This window comes from Ochotona curzoniae, unplaced genomic scaffold (genome assembly GCF_017591425.1).
Source record: "Ochotona curzoniae isolate NIBS_2020 unplaced genomic scaffold, NIBS_Ocur_1.0 contig_3520, whole genome shotgun sequence".
In the NCBI taxonomy this organism is placed as follows: domain Eukaryota; kingdom Metazoa; phylum Chordata; class Mammalia; order Lagomorpha; family Ochotonidae; genus Ochotona; species Ochotona curzoniae.
In genome coordinates, this window is record NW_024465894.1 from 4814745 (window position 1) to 4834850 (window position 20106).

Here is a 20106-nt window from a genome sequence, read left to right on the forward strand (position 1 = left end):
CAGCACAGTGAGCTGACCGGGATGCTGCTCGGTACGTGGTGTCTGGCACACGGCACCCAAGAGCCGACAGCATTTACCTAAGCCCCAGGAGGGAATGTCCAGCAAGCATGTCCTCACCCCACACCCTTCCACAATCATGAAGTGTATATGGCTGTGCTGAGTGAGTAGGCCAGTAGGTCCCTTCCCCTCCTGAGGAACAGTCCTTCCATTTGGTGTATTACGGGGAAGCTAATGAGCAAGGGAGCTTGGCTGACTGGCAGAGATGTTTGGGAGACAAATACACGCCACCAACCCTAATGATTTTTTTATTTTATTGGAAAGATATACAGAGAGAAGGAGAGACAAAGAGGAAGATCTTCCGTCCATTGATTCACTCCCCAAGTGGCTGATCCACTGCCAGAAGCCAGAAGCCTCTTCCAGGTCTCCCAAGGTTTTGGGCCATCCTCGACTGCTTTCCCGGGCCACAAGCAGGGAGCTGGATGAGAAGCAGGGCTGCCAGGATTAGAACCAGCGCCCATATGGGATCCTGGTGAGTGCAAGGTGAGGACCTAAGCTGCTAGACTACCACGCCAGGCCCCACCTTTGTATTTTTTTTTTTAATAGCACAAACAACAGACTTTTGAAGACTTGTATTTATTTATTTATTTGAAAAAAAATCCATAGCCTCTTGGTTTACTGCCCAAATGGCTGCAACAGCTGAGTCTTGGCCAGGCCACAGCCAAGAGCTTCTTCCAGGTCTCCCATATGGAAACCAGGGCCCAACCATGTGGGCTATCTCTTGCTGTTTTGTTAGGTGCATTAATAGACCTGAATTGGAAGTAGAGCAGCCAGGATGCAAACCGGTGCCCATATGGGATACTGGCTTAGCCTGCTATGCCACAACACTGGCCCCAAAGACACTGGGGAACACAGCTCAAGACAGAGACTTCCCACAGGGAAGGGACTTAAGGGCTGCCCAACAAGGTTCTTCAATCCGCCATGGTTATTTCCTTCTCTTATACCTGTTTTTTAAAAAAATCAACAGAATTAAGGCCATGAGAAGAATCTCCTTGCCCATGAGCAGTTCTGCTCCCACCCTCAGGCACAGGCTCTGGGCCAGCCCACTCAACCCACACACATCACCTGGATTTAGACTTAAAGGTCCCTCCTCTTCTCTGATGGGCCAGGCCCAACTGTTTCCTTTCTTCAAAGGAAGGGCTGTAAGAAAGAAAAGACGCTGAAATGGGCAAGCTGCTGGACATTGAGTGGCAGCCCCCCCTGCCCCCAGCATCACCAGGACAAGCAGTTTCCAGACCCTAGGCTGTTCTATCTGCCAGTGCCTGCTCCTGAAAGTCAAGGGCCAGCTTGAAAACCGGGCAGAGAAGGCCCATTTGCATCTGCTGGGTATGGTATGTCTATGCAGGGGACTCAGTCTGCCTGACACCAGCTCTGAACCAAGTGCCATGGGGAGGGATGATAACTCCCCAAGAGCAAGTGGGGTCCTTTGGAAATCTATGGGATGGACCTTGAGGTGCAAAGGCTGTCACCACCCCCTTAAGACTCTGTGACCTAAAGCCCTACCCGGCTCGGTACTGCTTCAGGGCCTTCCTACTGGTGTTGGTGAGCTCCTCATCAAACACAGATGTCTTCTTCTGCTTCTGCTTCTTGGCTGTGTGCAGAGAGATGGGTCAGACACGGTCCTGGTGGATCCAGGCATCCAAATCCCCTTCAACTCAGGGTGATGACTGCAGGTGTGGCAGCTGCTCCATTGTTGCAGCCTTCGGGGAGACACTTGGGGTCCATGCAGCGGGTTCCCACCACCTACCAGGGCCTCTCATGGGCTCCTCTTCAGGCATGGCCCGGGCCCGCTTGGTCCTGCGATTCCTCTTGGCCAGGCGCTCAGCAAACATCTGTGCCTTCAGAATTTCAAACTGGGACCGTTCTTCTGCCTAGGGAAGGGGGTGCTGTGAGTGCGGGAATAGCCACTGTACCCCTTACCCCGTGGGGGCCCACTCACTGTCATCTCCCCCTTCTTCTTGGCATCCTTCATAAACTTCTTCCTCTTCTTCTTTCCTCTTAAGGCCAAGTCAAATTCTTGCAGAGCCTTGGCAACTGGAATGGGAAAAGAACAAGAGGCTTCCAGGAACCAGGCAAGGTATTTTGTTAACCCGACAGGAAACAGTGCACAGATTTTAAAGTGTTCAAGTCCTGGTTGCTCCATTTCTGATCCATAACCTGGGAAAGGCAGGAGAAGGTGGCCCAAGGGTTTTGGGCCCCTGTCTCCCAGGATGGAAGTTCCTGGCTCCTGGCTTTGAGCTGGCCTGGCCCTGGCTATTACTGCCATTTGGGGAGAGGGAAGTAATACACAATCTCTCTACCTCTCACTTAAGTCTGCCTTTCAATTAAGTAATATATATATATATTTATTTTTTTTTAAGACTTATTTTTTTTTTATTGGAAAGGCGGATATACAGAGAGGAGAGACAGAGAGGAAGATCTTCCGTCCGATGAGTCACTCCCCAAGTGAGCGCAACGGCCGATACTATGCCGATCCGAAGCCAGGAGCCTCTTCCGGGTCTCCCACGTGGGTGCAGGGTCCCAAAGCCTTGGGCCGTCCTTGACTGCCTTCCCGGGCCACAAGCAGGGAGCTGGATGGGAAGCGGGGCTGCCAGGATTAGAACTGGCGCCCATATGGGATCCTGGGTGTGCATGGCGAGGACCTTAAGCACTGCGCAATCGCGCCAGGCTTAATATATATATTTTTAAAAAATGGTGCCTAACATCTGGAGATGAAAGCAAGAATTGCTTTCTCTTCTGGTGATGCCCCCTATCACACTAAAAACAAGTTGGCTCAACTGTTTCTCCACTATCTTCATTATCTCCTGACTTCCGGCTGCAAAACCTGAAGGTTTATACACTTACACTGGCCACGCCTTCTCACAGAGAAATTGTTTTTGTTGTTGTTGTTTAAAGATTTATTTATTTTTGCTGGGAAGGCAGATTTACAGAGAGGAGGAAATGAGGGATAAAGGAAGGTAGGGAGGCGCATAGCACTTGGAAAAGCGTGGGATCATGTGTGAGTGCTTGAGCTCTGCCGCCCACGGAGGAGACCCAGATGGAGTTTCGTGTACCTGGCTTCTGTCTGACCATGCAGTCATTTGGGCAGTGAACCAACAAATTAAAATTTCTTTCTCCCTTGCTCACTCTCTCCTTTCTATCACTCTTTCAAATAAAGAAATAAACCTAAAACAAAACAAAATGGTAAGATCAGGAACTTCATTGACCTGTTGGGGCCCAGTGTGATAGCCTAGTGGCTAAAGTCCTCACCTTGCACACCTGGGATCCCATATGGGCACCAGTTCAAGTTCCAGTGGCCCCACTTCCCATCCGGCTCCTGCTTGTGGCCTGGGAGAGCAGTAGGATGGCTCAAAGCCTTGGTACCCTGCACCCATGTGGGAAACCAGGAAGGGGCTCCTGGCTCCTAGCTTTGGACCAACTCAGCTCTTGCCATTGCGGCCACTTGGGGAATGAATCAATAGACAGAAGATCTTCCTCTCTGTCCTCCTCTCTGTTTATGACTTTCTGATAAAAATAAGTCACTTTAAAAAATGACCTGTAACTGGGCATTTATTAAATAAAGTATGTCGAACTAATAGAAGACCATGTCGTCCCCACAGGGAAGGGCTGGACTGAAGTCCCAGCTTTGCTTCCTACTAAGGTGGATCCTGGAAGGCAGCAGGTAATGACTTAAGTCCGTAGGTTTCTGGGGCTGACGTTGTACGGTGCTGGGTTAAGCCGCTGCCTGTAGCTTTGACATCCCACATCAACACCAGTATGGGTTCTGACTATTCCATTTCCAAACAAGCACCCTGATAATGCATCACCCATCTGTTTGGGACCAAGATGAGGTTCCTGGTAGGCCACCCTCAGCAGATGGAAGATTTCAATCTTGTTTTTTCCCCTCTTTCTGTAACTCTGATTTTTAAATAAATAAGTAAATAAATCAGTCTTTAAAACAACAAAAGTACTTTGGTCCCTGGCACCCACACGAGCAATCTGGATGGAGTTGCTGATCCTGGCTTCAGCAGGCATCTGAGGAGTGAAGGAGGACCTCTCAATCACTGTCTCTCTCTATGGTTCTGCCTTCCAAATCAAAATGAAAATAAACTTGTTTATAAGCTGTACGTGTACCCATACAAAATGGTCTTTAATGAAACTGAGAAAGCAAGGTGTAGAACAATGTGAATCCATTAATATTGCTGTTGTTGTTTTCCTTAAAAAGAGAAGGAAATAAGAAAAATATCTCCTGGCCTTGCTAATATATATATAATATTTTTCATATATATTTATATTATTATATAAATACATATATATCTTTTCATATACATATATTTATTTTTATTTTTTTTAATTGGAAAAACAGATATACAAAGAGGAGGAGAGACAGAGAGATCATCTGTGCACTGGCTTACTCCCCAAGTGGCCACAGTGGCTGGAACTGAGCCGACCTGAAGCCAGGAGCCAGGCACCTCCTCCAGGTCTCCCACACGGGTGCAGGGTCTCAAGGCTTTGGACTGTCCTCTACTGCTTTCCCAGGCCACAAGCAGGGAGCCGGATGGGAAGTGAAACACCTAGGACACAAACTGGGACCCATAAGGGATCCAGCAGATACAAGGTGGGGATTTAGCTACTAGATTATCCTGCTGGCACCATTAACATTTTTAACTGTGGTAAAATTTACCATTTTGTCCATTTTTAAGTACAATTCTGTGGCATCACTGCTTTCATGTAGTATTAATGTCACATAACCTTCACAATTGGTTCCCCAAACTCCAAACAGGGGAGGCCAGTGCCTCCATCCCAAACACTTCAGCTGGCTCCCTGCCCTGGTGACCTGCGATGTGCCCCATGCACAGGGAAGCCCACATCCTTGCTTGTGGGGATCACTGTGTTCGGCAAAATGCACTCACAGTTTAGACTCGGACTGAACAGTCCAATGTGCAGAAACAACTATACACATTTTGCTGACCCACTATTTACTGAGAGACAGAGCTTCCATTAGCTGGTTTATCCTCTACATGCCCACAATGTGGCCACTGGGCCAGGTTAAAGTGAGGAGCCAGAAATTGAGCCAGGAACCCACCAGCTCTCCCAGGTGGGCGGCTGGGATGCCAGCAACTGAGCTGTCATCATCTGCTGCCTTACAGCATCATCTGTGTTAGCAGGAAGCTGGAGTCACATGACAGACTTAAGACTCAAACTCATACACTACTGTCAGAAGGCTACCTGCTGCTCTCAAGATGCACTAGTAGGAAACTGGATCGGTAACAGAGTGGGAACTTGAACTCAGGCATTCCAATAGGTTGCAGGGGTCCTCTGTGGGACCTAACTGTGGTGGCACAATGCTCCTGGCTACCAGGAATAATGCCTCACCAAAGCCCGGCACCAGCCTCACCAGCTCTGCCCCAGCACCTACTCTTGGTGCTCTGGGCATATGTGGAGGTGCTGGGCCCCTGGGAATTCCTGACCCACCTTTTTCCTTCTTCCTCTCTTCTCTGGTCTGGAACCAGCTTCTCTCCGGCTCTTGGCCCGGTGCCTCCTTGTCCTTCTCCAGGAGCTTTTTGGCTGTGTTGATCTGCCGAGACAGCAAAAAGGTGCCCCCTGTACTGTGAGCAGCTGACAAGGGTGGGGCCACGGTGACAGCTGCAGCCGGTGAGCCTGGCATCGGGCTGAGCTCTGCTCGCAGCCTCACCTGGGCTTCTGATTGCTGCATCTCCTTCTCTTCTGCCTCCAGCTGCAGGACTGCATACACATCTTTCTCCATTGCCTCGATCTTGTCCCGAAATTTAAGGATCACCTCTTGAAGCAAGGGTGTAAAAAGTTTTAAAATACAGGTGAATGCTCATACTACAAGGCTGATTAAATAAAGAAGAAAAAAAAAAAACAGGCAAATCTGTATCTCCTGCCACAGGAAATGGTGCCTTCTGAAGCAGGACTTCTCTGCTCCACAGTCCCCCAAGGCTTCTTGTGGCTCTTGGACGTTTCTAGACTCCCACAAGCAGCCCCTGCCTCAGCACCATTCTCTGTGCAGAATGCCACGGTCCCAGCTCCCCCTCGGTTTGGGGCCAGAGCTGAGGTCTTTCCTGATCAGCTTTTCTGGGGGAGGCACCACTGCCACCACTTTCTGATACATCCTCCATGCTGCCACCTCTTTCTGCCACCAGAATAGCAGTCCTGTGGGATCCCCAGTTCCAGCCCCACGGTGGTATCGAACTATCTGCTAAGTGAACTTGAATACAGGAGGAGAGGGGAGAAGTCTGTGAATGAGCAAAGGTCTGAGAGGTTGTGATGTAAAAATTATTGCTTTTACTCATTTTGTTAACCAGTTCCCAACAAGAAATAAATAGCTTTAAAAAGTTTTAGAGCCCAGCACAGTAACCTAGTGGCTAAAGTCCTCGCCTTGCACACCAAGGATCCTATATGGGTGCAGGTTCATGTCCCAGCTGTTCCATTTCCCATCCAGCTCCCTGCTTGTGGCCTGGGAGAGCAGTGGAGGACGGCCCAAAGCCTTGGGACCCTGCACCCGAATGGGAGACCCTGAAGAAGCTCCTGGCTCCCAGCTTCAGATGGGTTTATTTCTGCCCATTGCAGCCACTTGGGGAGTGAATCAACAGACGAAGATCTTTCCCTCTGTCTCTCTCTTTATGTCTGCCTTTCCAATAAAAATAAGTAAATCGTAAATTTTTTCTTTCAAAAGATGACCTTTGTTCGAACCCATGGCTCAGAGGAACAAGCCTGGCTGCACTCTCTCCTCTGCCTCCCTGAGAGGGAGAGAGCAGCTCCTCGCGCCTCCCGGGGAAAAGACCTTTCCTTCCCATCCTCCCAAGGGAATTATCTTAGTGAGGCCTTGCACCCATGTTTTATCCTTCCTGCTACACCCCCAGGAAGGCTGAGGCCAACAGAGGCACCAGAGACCTGCCCAGGATCTCAGCAGGCCGCTGCACAGCAGGGATCACAGCCCAGTTGACTGCGAAACACCTGCTCCCAGCCATGCGCCGTGCCCACCTGTGTGAACATGGGGCCGCCTCTCACCTTGGGGGAGGATGCGGGCCTTCACAGGAGCCTTGGCAGCCTTCACGATCTCCTTCAGCATCTTCCGTTCCTCTTCTCCCACCAGGGACACTGAGCGTCCTGCCCGGCCGGCACGTGCTGTCCGCCCCACCCGGTGGACATAATGTTTGATGGTGTTGGGCATGGTGAAGTTGATTACCTGGAAGGCCAACACGGAGCATCAGCCAGCACAGGTAGAGGCAGGAGAGGGAGTGGGGGAGTAGGCAATGTGGAGACAGAGTTCCCAAGAGACGGGCCCTGCTCACCGTTTTGATCCCTTCGATGTCCAGTCCACGGGCTGCCACATCTGTGGCCACGAGGATGTCAATCTGTTCATCCTTGAAGCGTCTAGAAATAGCCAGACTATTCAGATGCCCGACCCCAGCAGAGAACAGAGTGGGACACTGAAATCGCCACAAGGGGGCTGGCACTGTGGAGCAGCAAGTTAAGTCACTGCCTGGAACAACCCCTGGTTCAAATTCTGGCAGCACCTGTTCTGCCCCAGCTCCCTGCCAATGCACCTGCAAATTAGCACATGAGGGCTCAAGTACCAGAGCCCTACCACCTACATGGGAGACTTACATGGAGTTCTGTGTTCCTGACTTCAGCCTGGCCTAGCCAGGCTCTTGTGGTCATTAAGTGAGTGAACCAGCAGATGCAACATTGACCTGTCTCTCTCTCTCTCTCTCTCTCTCTCTCTCCTTTCCAAATGCATAAGGTTTCCAGGAAAGGGAATGTGTGAATGTCAGTGATAAATGAACAGAACCCTAGGGCTCCCCTGCCCTGCCAGCTCTGACTCCGAATCTCATCCAGTCAACTGCAGGCATGGCTGCCGTCCTGGCCAGCTGCAGCCACAGACCAGGAGTTGGCTTTCCAGTCAGATTCCCATGGAGGCCCACCCCTAGCAGCTCTCAGGTCAAGACACCCTCAACAGGAATGCCAAGGAGCTGTGCCTTGTCCCCTAGTGCTGCCTGTGTCCCCTAGTGATTTTGTTTTTAAAGATTTATTTATTTTCACTTGAAAAGCAGATTTTCAGACAGGAGCAGAGATCTCTGTCCACTGGTTCACTCAAATGGATACAATGGCTAGAGCTGAGCCAAATCTGAAGCCAGGAGCTCTTCTGGGTCTCCCATATGGGTGTAGGGTCCAAAGGACTTGGGCCGTCCTCCACTGCCTTTCAGGTCATAAGCAGGGAACTGGATTGGAAGTGCAGCAGCCAGGACACAAATCAGTACCCATATGGAATGCCAGTGCTTACAGGTGGAGGATTAGCTTGTTGAGCCACCACACTGGCCTCAAGTGTCCCTTGCTCTGTGTATAATTTTTCCCTCCTGTGAATGGCGCCAGAAGCAAGGTTAATGGAGTTACCACCCCCGCCCGGTCATTACCGAAGGGCCTCGAGTCGCTGTGTCTGAGACAGGTTGCCGTGCAGCTCGCCCACTTGCAGCCCCATGAGGCCCAGGAGGATGTGCATGCGGTGGGCCTGCTTCTTGGTCTGGGTGAACAGCATCACATGGTCGGTGAAGGTTCTCGTCAACAGGGCTGCAGGGAGGAGAGAAGGAGCTGCTGGGCTCTCACTCAGCACCTGCTCTGCCCTGGGGGGTGGGGAGCCCACACTTGCAAGCAGGGACAGAGAACTGCCGTGTGACCCCTGGGCCTTCACCTGCCACGATGGCTTCCCGATCCCCTTCCCGGTTAGGCCGAATGCGGATGAACTCCTGCCGCAGGAAGGGGGCCACGTCCGTGTTGCTGTTTACAAATATCCGCACGGGGTTCTTCAGGGAGACAGAAGCCAGGTCTTTCACCTGCCAGGCACAAGGCCAAGGCGCTCAGTGCGTGCCCAGGCAGCCCCTCCAGCCCGACCGGGGAGACTGCACAGCCCTGCACACTCCCCAGCACGGCCAGCAGAGCCGCCCGGGCCCACCTCGTCAGTCATGGTGGCCGAGAAGAGCATGGTCTGGCGGTGCTGGGAGCACATGCGGATGATCTCCTTCATCTGCTCCTCGAAGTACTCGTCCAGCATCCTGGGGGCAGAAGCAGAAGCGACGGCCGTCGGGAGCAGCACGCAGCCCAGCACACAGGCCAGGGGCTGCACAAGGCCGCCTCTCTCGTCATTCTTGGGGTTATTTTGCCCATGCACCAAGAATGACCATTCTGCTCCATTCCCGCGCCTTCTCTGCTAAACCACTGACAAGTTGCAGACATCACGGCCCTTGACCCCCAAATCTTTGAGCAAGCCTCCTGAGGACAGACTTCTGCCTTGTCACCACAAGGGCACCAAGGGCCTGAAGGACATGAAGTACAGGTCACATTCAGGTCTGCTCCACTCTTCCCCGAATGGCGCCTTGGAGCTCCCCTTTCCTTGACTCCAGCACCAGACTTGCTGTGGTGCAGCATCAGGACAGAGTGGCATCCATACCTTAGAGAACCAATAGAACGTGAGGAAGGCAGGAACTTCCCAAGGAAAGTCAGCTGTGGCCCCTCCTGCGGACCAAGTGCAGCAACAGCCCAAGTGGACAGAAGAGCACTGCCTACCAAGGGACAGCCAGCATGGACACCCATGGGGCCAGCATGAGTCTTGGACAGACAGGGGAACAGACAAGGAGTTGTTGTTCCCTGAGACTGGTGAGAGGGGGCATGCATGATCAGACACCCCTTTACAATCTGTCCATTCTGTGCTATTTTGACTGGGAGATGACCCCAACTCACTCCGGGTTATCTGCAGCCTGCTGAAACTCGCCCCCGCATCACCAACCCAGTGCCCACAGAGCTGGTTTCATTCTGCCATGAAGGAAAGAGGTAAGCAGGTAGGACCCTTGAGAGAAAAGGAAGCAGGGAGAAGTGATGGAGGAGGAATCGACGGAGCTCCCATCATTGGCATGGAGACTTCAGTGGGGTCTCATTCCCCACAGTAGGTACCACTCTACAACCCATGTTTCCAACAAGAGTTCTCAACCTTGAGAACCCAGACTACGCTGCCAGACCTCAGATGGCAAGCAGCAGAGTAGAGCACAAGTGTGGACTACCTCACAGCTTAACCAGAGAGAGAGGCAGCAAAATCTGGGTGAAGGGCACGAAGGCATGGAGAACAACACAGCTCCACATCCGGGCATGGCCCTCGGGAGCCCAGAGCGCCCACGGCCCCGCCACAGTGGCGCACCTGTCAGCCTCATCTAGGATGAGCACCTCGACGCTGTCCAGGTGGAAGGAGGGGCAGTTGTGCAGGTGATCGATGAGCCGCCCTGGGGTGGCAATGAGGATGTCAGGGGCTGCCCGAAGAGCTGCTTCCTGCGACTTCACGTCCAGGCCACCTACGAGGAAAGCCCGCCAGGAGTCAGGTCAGACACCCATGGGCTGAGCTGAACTCCCACCTCAAACACAGCCCAATGCAGAGGAAACAGCAGAGAACTGGACTGACCCAGGCCCACCTGCATGGACTCTGCAAGCCACGGAGAGAGCCAGTCATTTGAAAAGCAAAAAGATGACACAAAGGCACTAAGGAATATGAGAATGGAAACCCCCAAAGATAGGAAGAAGCAGCTGTGAGAATCACTGATGTCACCACAGATGGGATGAAAAAGATCACCTCTGACTTCCAATAGACGGAGAGCAGGTTGGATGGCACTCTCATACAACTTCACCACAAAAATTCTGCCCCAAATAATGCTTGATTCATCTTTCATGCTAAGCAGACAGGATATCCTAAGAGCAGGCATTTGGGCCTGGCGCAGTGGCCTAGCAGCTAAAGTCCTCGCCTTGAACGTGCCGGGATCCTCTATGGGTGCCAGTTCTAATCCCGGCTGCTCCATTTCCCATCCAGCTTCCTGCCTGTGGCCTGGGAATGCAGTCAAGGACAGCCCAAAGCCTTGGGACCCTGTACCCATGTGGGAGGCCTGGAGGAGTTTCCTGGCTCCTGGCTTTGGATTGGCACAGCACTGACTGTTGCACTCACTTGAGGAATGAATCATCGGATGAAGATCTTCCTCTCTGTCTTTCCTCCTCTCTGTAATCTGACTTTGTAATAAATAAATAAATGAATAAATAAATCTTAAAACAAAAAAAAGAGCAGGTGTTTGGCCCAGCAGTGCAGACACCAGCTTGGGCATGATACCTGCCTCTGTACCATAGGGTCTGGGTTGAAATCTCATGCCCACTCGTGATACTAGCTTCCTGAAAACGGGTACCCTGGGAGGCAGCAGCAGACGGCGTGTGCACTTGGGACTCTGCCGCCTCTAGCTCTGGGCTCTTGTTTTGACCTGGTTTGGCCCCCGCTGTCACAGGCGAGTCAGAGGAAGGACACTCTGTCTCAAATATTTTTAAAAAGAAAAAAAATCACAGGCAGCCCGAGTGTATTCAACACCGAGAGAAATTTTCCTGTAATTTTGGTGCTTTTTTAAGGCTGCCTCAATCTCAATCTCCTCCATCCCCTTTCTGTGTAAACAGGACATCTGGTCTATAAGTAGATCCATTCAACGGAGGCCTTTCCGGGCCCCCAGCACCTGCAGGGCACAGGACACACCTGGCTTCCACCCCATCGCAGTCCCTCAGCGGTCAGAAACTCACCCACAGCCAGGCAGGTAGTGATGTTGCAGAACTGTGCCAGCTGCTTGGTGACCGAGTGCACCTGGATGCCCAGCTCACGGGTGGGAACCAGCACCAGCACACGGGTGACAGGCGCCTGGCGGGGCTTGTAGATCAGCCGCTCCAACACGGGCAGGGCGAAAGCAGCCGTTTTTCCTGTCCAGGGAGCAGCAAGAAATGAAGTGACCCGGTTCCTTTCAGAGCTGGAATGTCCCCTCCAACACAGAAAACCCACAGGGTCCTGCTCGGAGACAACACACTATTACTATCCTCTCAAGCCACACGGTCAATGCCAAACTTCTGAGGACCACAAAAACCAGCACCCCTAGTCCAGCCACATTATGCTCTCTGGAAAATCCACTGCAAACGTCAATGGGTCCTGTGTTCTCAATCTTACTCCTTTGTGGACCAAGAAACATAAAAACACACATATTCTTACATAGTAACACTAGAAATTGCTTTATAGTTTTTCTAGGAAAAAACATGAATATATATTTTCTTTTTTTTTTTTTTGTAAGTGCTGTTTGGTCACATGGCTGCACAGCACTGTGACACCTGCACACTCTGCTGTGAAACCAACGATCCCAGGGCTGCCATGCAGGGTGCTCCCTCACTCAGTGCCTGGAGGACTGTCCAAACACAACCTTCAACAGACCCCCAACAAACCTGAGCCCCACAACATGACCACACCTCCCCCAGACACTACATCAACACTGAAGCCTTCCACAAACTGAGCAAGCCATGCACTGAGTCAACATTACTGCATCTATGATGATGCTGGGGACTGATGCTGCCCCACAGCTACGGCTACAGCTACATGGGATGTTCCTGCTATGAGAAGGACTCAGAGTTCCCACCCTGTTGGAAATGGAAATGTTTAAGTCCTTTACCTCTGCGTCACACTGGCATCCCTGAAGAGGTGCTAACTGCTGATTCTTCCCCTCCCCCCAACAGGGGGTGCTGCTGGTCACCCCCAGTTCCCCTCCAGCAACTTGGGAAAAGGGCTCAGAACATTCTGTAAAATCCTGCCCATGCAGACAAAATGAGAACTGGCCAACTCCAAGTTCCCCTGAGTCTTCAAAAGCCTTGGAAACCCCCAATCTGACAGATTTCCTGTAAACATGACCCCTAGCTCAAACAAGCAAAGCCTGATAACCCACTGGTATCCCACAAGGTCCACCCTGGACCCCAACTGGTACCGGGCCCTACCTGTCCCCGTGGCCGCGCAGGCACAGATGTCCTTTCCCAGCAGGCCCACAGGGATGCAGGCCTTCTGGATGGGGGTGGGTTGCTTGAAGCCCATGGTGGAGATGGCCTGAAGAGCAAAAGACAGGCTCAGCGGGGGCAGCGGTTGTGATGCAGTCCCAGCTGGAAACAAATTGCCAGCACAAGTTGGCAGGCTCCTGGCAAACTACAGCCATCCCTCCTGGAACTCATCCCACACACAGTGACCCAGACCACATGGGGTACAGAACCTCAGTGCTGTGCCAGGCCCGCAGCATAGAGCAGCAAAGAACAACAACAACCAAAAAAATGGTGAAGGGGGGGAAATCTCTGCCCTTAAGAACCCCATAAAATAGGGCCCGGCAGCGTGGCCTAGCGGCTAAAGTCCTTGCCTTGAATGCACCCCGGGATCCCATATGGGTGCCAGTTCTAATCCCGGCAGCTCTATTTCCAATCCAGCTCCCTGCTTGTGGCCTGGGAAAGCAGTCGAAGATGGCCCAAGGCTTTGGGACCCTGCACCAGTGTGGGAGACCCAGAAGAGGTTCCTGGCTTCGGATTGGCACAGCACTGACTGTTGCACTCACTTGAGGAATGAATCATCGGATGAAGATCTTCCTCTCTGTCTCTCCTCCTCTCTGTATATCTGACTTTCCAATAAATAAATCTTAAAAAAAAAAAAAAAAGAACCCCATAAAGTAATGAAAACAAATAGGTCCAAAACAAAGACAGGTCCCATGAGTCATGTGCGGGGAGGACACTGCGCCGTGAGGGGGCTGGGAAGTGGCCTGGGGCAGCGGCTGCATGACAGCTGGAGCACCAGCAAAGAGGGCAGGGCAACTGGCCAGCACACAGTGACGTTCAGAGACCTCACCCAAGGGCCTTGGGGCCGATACGGCAGCACTAGCTTTGATCTCAAGGGAGAGGCCTGGGAGAAAGGTGAGGCTGGGAAGATAGCAGTTGTGGGGTCTCTGTCTTGGGAGGGAGGCGTGCTGTGGTTATGGGTCCCTAGGGGCCCCCAGAGATCACCACCTTCAGAAGAGGGCGGGACAGGTTCATGTCCTGGAAGGAGAGGCTTTCGTCGTACTGAGACGCATCTTCAAAAAATCCACCCGCTTCCTGCAGCAGAAGGTTAACAAACAGTGAGAATTCAGCACACAGGATGGGGTGTGGGCAGTGAATGACCCCAAAATCCTTGCAGGATTTCAAGATGAGCCCACCCCGGCTCCTGGTCCCACTCACCTGTCCTTTCTTCTTCCTCTTCTTCTCCTTCACCTTCAGAGTATCTATAAAGAAGAGCCAAGCTGACAACCACACCAAGCCACCACCACGTCCCATACAGTGTCACTAGAGAACGGTCCTGTCGGGCAGCCAGTGGCTGGCTTCAGTTCCCAAATGAAGACACTCATGTGACCTCTGAGAAAAGGAGCCCAGGGTCTGACAGGAAGCAAAGCTGGCTGGCTGGTCCGGAGAACAGGCTCCGAAAGCTGAGCCGCAGTATAGCGGGTGAGTACACACTTCTGCAAAACATGTTCCCTGGGGATCTGGCTGATCCACATCAGTGCAAGGGTGAGTCACAGAGCTGTCCAGAGCTGTCCAGCTGGGCCAAGAGGAAACTTCCTGACAAGTGAGATGGTTGGTCCATGCCAGTTCCCACAGGGATCCAGTGTAGCGAGGAAGAGATCTGAACCATTTGCTGGGGGTGGGCTGAGTACTGTGGTTCAGTGGGGTTAGGACACTTGGTACGCCTGCCTCCCAGAGCAAACTCGGGAGTCTGCCTCCACTTCAATCCTGCTTCCTGCCTACGCGCACCCAGGCGGCAGCAGGAGATGCGTCCAGTACTTGCATCCCTACAATCCACATGGGAGACCAGAGTACAATCCCAGGCTCCTGGCTTAGGCCTAGGCCTATCCTAGCTGTTCTGAGCATTTTGGAAAAATGTGTCAGTGTGTCTGTCTGTCTCTTTCAAACACATAAAAAATAATTCAACAAATTTTTAAATATATGAACCGTACAGAACACCAGAATTCCTATAGGACAAAGGTGAATGTTTTCCCATCCCAGTGCCCATTTCTGCTGGCTCTAGGGTCCACTGACCAGCTCCAGGCTCCGCCCACCGGCTCCAGGGTCTACCCACCTGCTTTGGTGAGGATGTTCTCCTCAGCTGAAGAGTAGTCAGTTTCTGACTCTTCCTCTTCCTCTCCTTCTTCATCTTTTTCCGCAGGATCTTCCTGGTCCCCTGGCTCAGGCTCAGAACCCTCCTGGGATTCTTTCTCCTTTTCCACCTTCCCAGATTTGGCTTCTTTATCCTGGGAGGAAAAAATTACAGGAAAGGCAGGGTAACAAGGAGCTGCAGGAAATTCAGAACCTAGACAAGTGTACTATTGGGCCTGAGAGCCGGGACAGAGACTGTGCGATTCTTAGTGACCCAAGAGGACCAGGACGGGGCCAGTGTTGTGGACAGAGTTAAGCTGCCACTTGCCATGCTGGCACCTCATATCAGGGCATCAGCTCAATTCCTGGCTGCTCCACTTCCCATCCAGCTCCCTGTTAATGTGCCTGGAAAAGCAGTGCAGTACTTGGGCTTCTGCCACCCCCACGAGAAACCAGAATGCAACCAGAACTCCTGGCTCTGACCTGCTCAGCTCAGCTCAGTGTGGCCAGTGGAGATCAAACCAGCACATGGAAACGTCTGTCTCTCTCCTTCGCTGTGTCACTCTGACTTGCAAATAAATACAATAAAGGAGCACCAGGAGACCCTGGGGGGGAGGGCAGAGCACAAACCTAGGGTGCCACTGCCATGAGCAACGGCACTGCCTTCTCACCTCCAGCTTCCGCTTCTTTCGAACTTTCTCAATCTTCTCATCTAACGTAGTGGCTGCCCTCTGCAAATAAAATTAAAGAAATTTAAAAGAAAAATGTAACAGTGACCAAGCAGGATCTCTGACAGCTGGATGCAAATGTGAAGATGGAAAAAGGCTTATCTTTGCACAGATCGACCAATCTGCAGATTATTCATGGGAAAAAGGAGGGGTTAAATAATTGGTCTATTTGCAAACAAACACCTAAACACCTTTAAATCATTAGGAACTAGCACAAGTATCTGCATTTTAGAAAGAACTTCCAACACTGATACAATTACCAAGATACAAGAGCTATATCTAAATGCTGTGTGAAGAATCCTTCCCCTGCTATGTCCAATCAGAACAGCACATGCCTTACTGGAAGACCTGACCACCACATTCACTGCAGCCTTCTCCTATAGACCCTGGGAGGCATCAGGGATGGCTCAGAGGTCTGGGTTCCTACCACCCAAGTGAGAGAACTGGATGGAGCTCCTAGCCCCTGGCCTTGGCTTGGTCCAGTCTCAGCTGCTCCAGGCACTGGGGAGTAAGCCAGTAGACAGAATTTTATTGTTACTCTCTCAAATAACAATAAAATTCTAAAAAGAAAAATACTACCAAAGCTGTCCATTAGACTGTTCTCTGTTACAAATTGATACAACAAAGCTTTCTTCCTAATGTTTAAAACAAGGAATTGGGGCCTGGTATGGTGGCCCAGTGGCTAAATCCTTGCCTTGCATGCCCTGGATCCCACATAGGTGCCAGTTCATATCCCGGCTGCTCCACTTCCCATCCTGCTCCCTGCTTGTGGCCTGGGAAAGCAATAGAGGACAGCCCAAAGCCTTGGGACCCTGCACCTGCATAAAGAAGCTCCTGGCTTCGGATCAGCTCAGCTCTGGTCATTGCAGCTATGTGAGGGGGTGAACCAGTGGACAGAAGATCATTCTGCTGTATTTCCTTCTTTCTGTAAATCTGCCTTTCCAACAAAAATAAGATAAATCTTAAAAAAAAAAAAAAAGGAATGAACATCAGAAAAAGCAGCCTTTTTAAAACATGGCTCTCTCTGTGTGTATATGTATTTTTAGATTGGCTATGGTTATTTATGCCATAGTTGGCACCCCTCAACCACTGTCTGCTATCATCAGACATCTTCTAAGAGCTGCTCTGTCACACTTGAATGTCCATAAAGTCAGGGCCTCTCACGATGCGTACACTGAAGTCTGCCTGAACTCACTTCCCCTCTAGCAAAAGGCATCACGAATATTTGCACTGCTTCTAGAACATCATTCACAAATCAATGACTAGCTACTACTGAAGTCTTCAATAAAGCCAGCTTGTCGCTCCATTTTACACTCTGGAGGTGGTAGAGATTCTCAGTTGCCCGTGACCTCCTCTCCCCATCCTACCGCACCAAAATCACACCACGTCCTGTCCAATGAGCTCCAGTAAACACAAGCAGGCGGGAAAGGGTGGGGAGGCCGGCCAAGGCCAGCGACTGCCCTCCGCGGTCAATCTCACCTTCTTCTTGAGCTGGCTCATGACATCCGCCAGAGCCCAGCTGCCGTCGTAGGCGCCACCCTTCTCGGTGAAAACGAAGTCAGGGTTGAAATCGGCGCTGCGGCTCTTCTGCAAGGCTTTCCGCTTTCTGCCCAGCACGATGGGCCCCTGTCAAGAGGGAGGCAGAAGGTGAAGCCTGGCGGAGGGGACACAACAGCAGAAAGAAGCAGAGGCACACACGACCCCAGAGACCAGAAACACACCGGACGATAAACGGACAGACAGCTGCAGCATCTCCAACGGCCACAGGCCTCTCGGCAGCAAGTCTGCAGGAAATGCAAACACCTCCAAGAGGTCGCGCAGAAAACACACACCCACCAGGCCACAAGTCAGCAAGGCCATGGCTGCAGCCGGAGGAGACGGGAAGGGAACGGCCGAGGAGGACAAGTGTGAAAACGCCTCTCGCTGCCAACAAGACACTAGGTCAGAACCAGAGAGAGAGGGAGGACAGTGCGCCTGGCCAGCGGGTGTCCGCACTCCAGAGGGCAGCGGCCTGTTCTGGTGCACGGGGCAGGGGGCTGGGCGGTTCCGAGAGGGGCTGTGGAGCCGTCCAGAACGTCCAGCTGGAGAAGCGAGGCGGACGGCAGGTGAGGGAGGGCACGAGCTGGACCTGGAGCGGCCGGGCGACACCCCCATGGGTCTCCCGCAGCGACCCCCGCCTCCGGAGACAGGCGCCCTCCTAGCCCACTGCCAGTCAGTGCTGACTCGTCGCCGGACACCCGAGCAGAAGGACAGCCGTGCGACCGCGTCTGCGGGTCTCCATCACACGGAGATGGGCTGAGGCTTCGGTCACCGAGCCCGGCAAGGCGACGTGGACCGGCCCCGGAGCAAGGGTGAGCAGATGGAGACGATGGCGGGGAAAGGAAGCGATCGAGGACGCCCGAGCCCGGACGGCTCCTACCTCTTCTTCCTCGTCTCCCGAGTCGGACTCGGGCTCCAGCGGCACCTCGTCATCCTCGCCTATAGTCCCGATGAAACCGAGCTCGGACAGCATGGTCAAGACACAGCCACTCCCGGAAGCGCGCCCTGCGCGTCACTTCCGTCTGCGCGGCTCGCTCGGGGCAGCCGACGGCGTGGGCGTGGCTTCGTGTGACGCGCGGCGGGGGCGGGGCTTCAGGTGCGCAGGGTCCACTGTAGCCACCCTAGGGCGGGCAGCTGTGAGGAGCCCAGTGTGAGGCAGTTAGGGACGGACCAAACACGGTCATTGGTTAGCAAGGGTTGACCCCGAGCAGTGGAATTATAGATGACATCTCATTTTCTAGTTCCAGTTACCATTTACTTTCATAAAAGAGGCATATATATATACATATATATATAAACTAAACCGCACATTTATGTGTGTGTTATATATACCACTTATCTAGATTCTTTTAGCTAAGTTAATTCTCCTATTTACATACTTTTACACCTATTAGCTAAGTTGATTCTCACAGCAACCCTTGGCTGGAGGTATTCTCTTGGCATTTTACAGACAGGCAGAGCTCCAGGGAACTCATCAGGTAATTGTTCCTTCACTTTCTGTCTACCTCTAGTCCACTTTCCCTCAACATTTTCTTTCTTTCTTTCTTTCTTTCTTTCTTTCTTTCTTTCTTTCTTTCTTTCTTTCTTTCTTTCTTTCTTTCTTTCTCTCTCTCTATCTTTCTTTCTTTCTTTCTTTCTTTCTTTCTTTCTTTCTTTCTTTTCGGATTTGTTTATTTGAAAGACAAAATTTCAGAGAGGACAGGGAGCAGGAGATAGCTTTTCCATCCACTGGCTCACTCCCCACATGGCTGCAACAGCCATGAGCCAGAGCCAAGAGCCAGAGTTTCTGTGTGTCTCCGGCACAGGTGGCAGACTCCCCAGCACTTGTGCCATCTTCTGTGGCTTCCTGGTGGGGGTGGGGATTAGAAGGAAGATGTATCAGTTTTATAAGGTGCAATTTACTGCCATTCATTGCACTCACAATGTGATGCAACCACCACCAGTGTTTCTGCAGCGATTTCATCACCATGGCTGCCTCAGCCCGCAAAGCCTGCAGTGGCCGAGTGTAGCCAGCTTGGAGCTGGGAGCCAGATACTCAAGTCTCTCCTGTAGGTGAAGGAAGCCCAGCTACTTGAGGCATCACAGCTGTCTTCTGGGATCTGCATCACTAGGAAGCTGAAGTTGGAAGGCAGAAGCAGGTGTGGAAGCCAGGTCCTTTCTCAGAAGACACAGCCATCCTTCCTGCTAGGCTAAAGGCCGGCTCCTCATCACGATGCTTCGACCAGAAGGGATGTGATTACTTCTCTTCACATTTCATTGACGCCCAGAGGCTAGAGAAGTGCAGCCGTGCCTAAACATACCAGAAGGGAGAAGCATTGGAAACATCTGAGGAGTGACACTGATGGCCGCCATGGTGACATACAAGATTTCTGGGGAGCTCTCTTTGAGGAGACGGTGTTTACCTGTGACCTGGAAGAGCCTGTTTTGAAGTTATCAGTACGAAAACAGAGTAGCAAATGCAAGGTCCCGGAGGTGGAAACGAGGTTGGTTCATTTGAGGAAGTGTGTAAAGAATATAGTGAGTAGGAAGACAGAAGGGAGATGGAATTTTCCATCCAAGCCTTATAGCATGCAAGCTGAGAGGGAGGCACCCTCATATCTGCATGAGCTGTTGAGATTTTTGTAAAGGTTAAAACATTTTTGGAAGGCCTCATTTAACAGGTACTAAGTTTCTAGGTAGCTTCAACTGCGAATTAACACTGGGAAAGTCAACTGATTTTTTATCTTTTGAGCAAAGTTAGTTGATGTGACTATGCAGAATAATGAGGGTGGGGGCGGCGTTGAGGCCAACCAAG

General features: G+C 51.8%; 1 protein-coding gene across 2 annotated transcripts; it reads right to left on the reverse strand.

Annotated features, from left to right (window-relative positions):
- Window positions 1–621: 621 nt before the first annotated feature.
- Window positions 622–18320, reverse strand: DDX27 (DEAD-box helicase 27). 2 transcript variants are annotated; one of them, XM_040981338.1, is made up of 21 exons: window positions 18193–18320; window positions 17253–17399; window positions 15717–15776; window positions 15029–15200; window positions 14134–14177; window positions 13924–14010; window positions 12880–12985; window positions 11653–11826; window positions 10250–10400; window positions 9014–9113; window positions 8753–8894; window positions 8478–8631; window positions 7356–7437; window positions 7072–7249; window positions 5732–5838; window positions 5512–5614; window positions 1997–2091; window positions 1805–1928; window positions 1561–1648; window positions 1123–1197; window positions 622–1001 (listed from the first exon to the last, which is right to left on the reverse strand). In XM_040981338.1, exons 1-21 carry the CDS (start codon window positions 18283–18285, stop codon window positions 983–985), a joined length of 2301 nt encoding a protein of 766 aa, XP_040837272.1. In that variant the 5' UTR covers window positions 18286–18320; the 3' UTR covers window positions 622–982. The 2 variants fall into 2 exon arrangements, with proteins under 2 accessions (XP_040837272.1, XP_040837271.1); XM_040981337.1 differs by having other exon boundaries at window positions 9014–9178; window positions 10225–10400; window positions 18193–18319.
- Window positions 18321–20106: the final 1786 nt, after the last annotated feature.

Excerpts from the sequence above, each read along its gene's own strand:
- DDX27 (XM_040981337.1), bottom strand. The coding sequence starts at position 18,285 with ATGCTGTCCGAGCTCGGTTTCATCGGGACTATAGGCGAGGATGACGAG. Across the intron at positions 15,777-17,252 it reads TGAGCCAGCTCAAGAAGAAG|AGGGCAGCCACTACGTTAGA; the intron begins GTGAGATTGACC and ends TTTTATTTGCAG. Across the intron at positions 8,895-9,013 it reads CGGCCACCATGACTGACGAG|GTGAAAGACCTGGCTTCTGT; the intron begins GTGGGCCCGGGC and ends TGTGCCTGGCAG.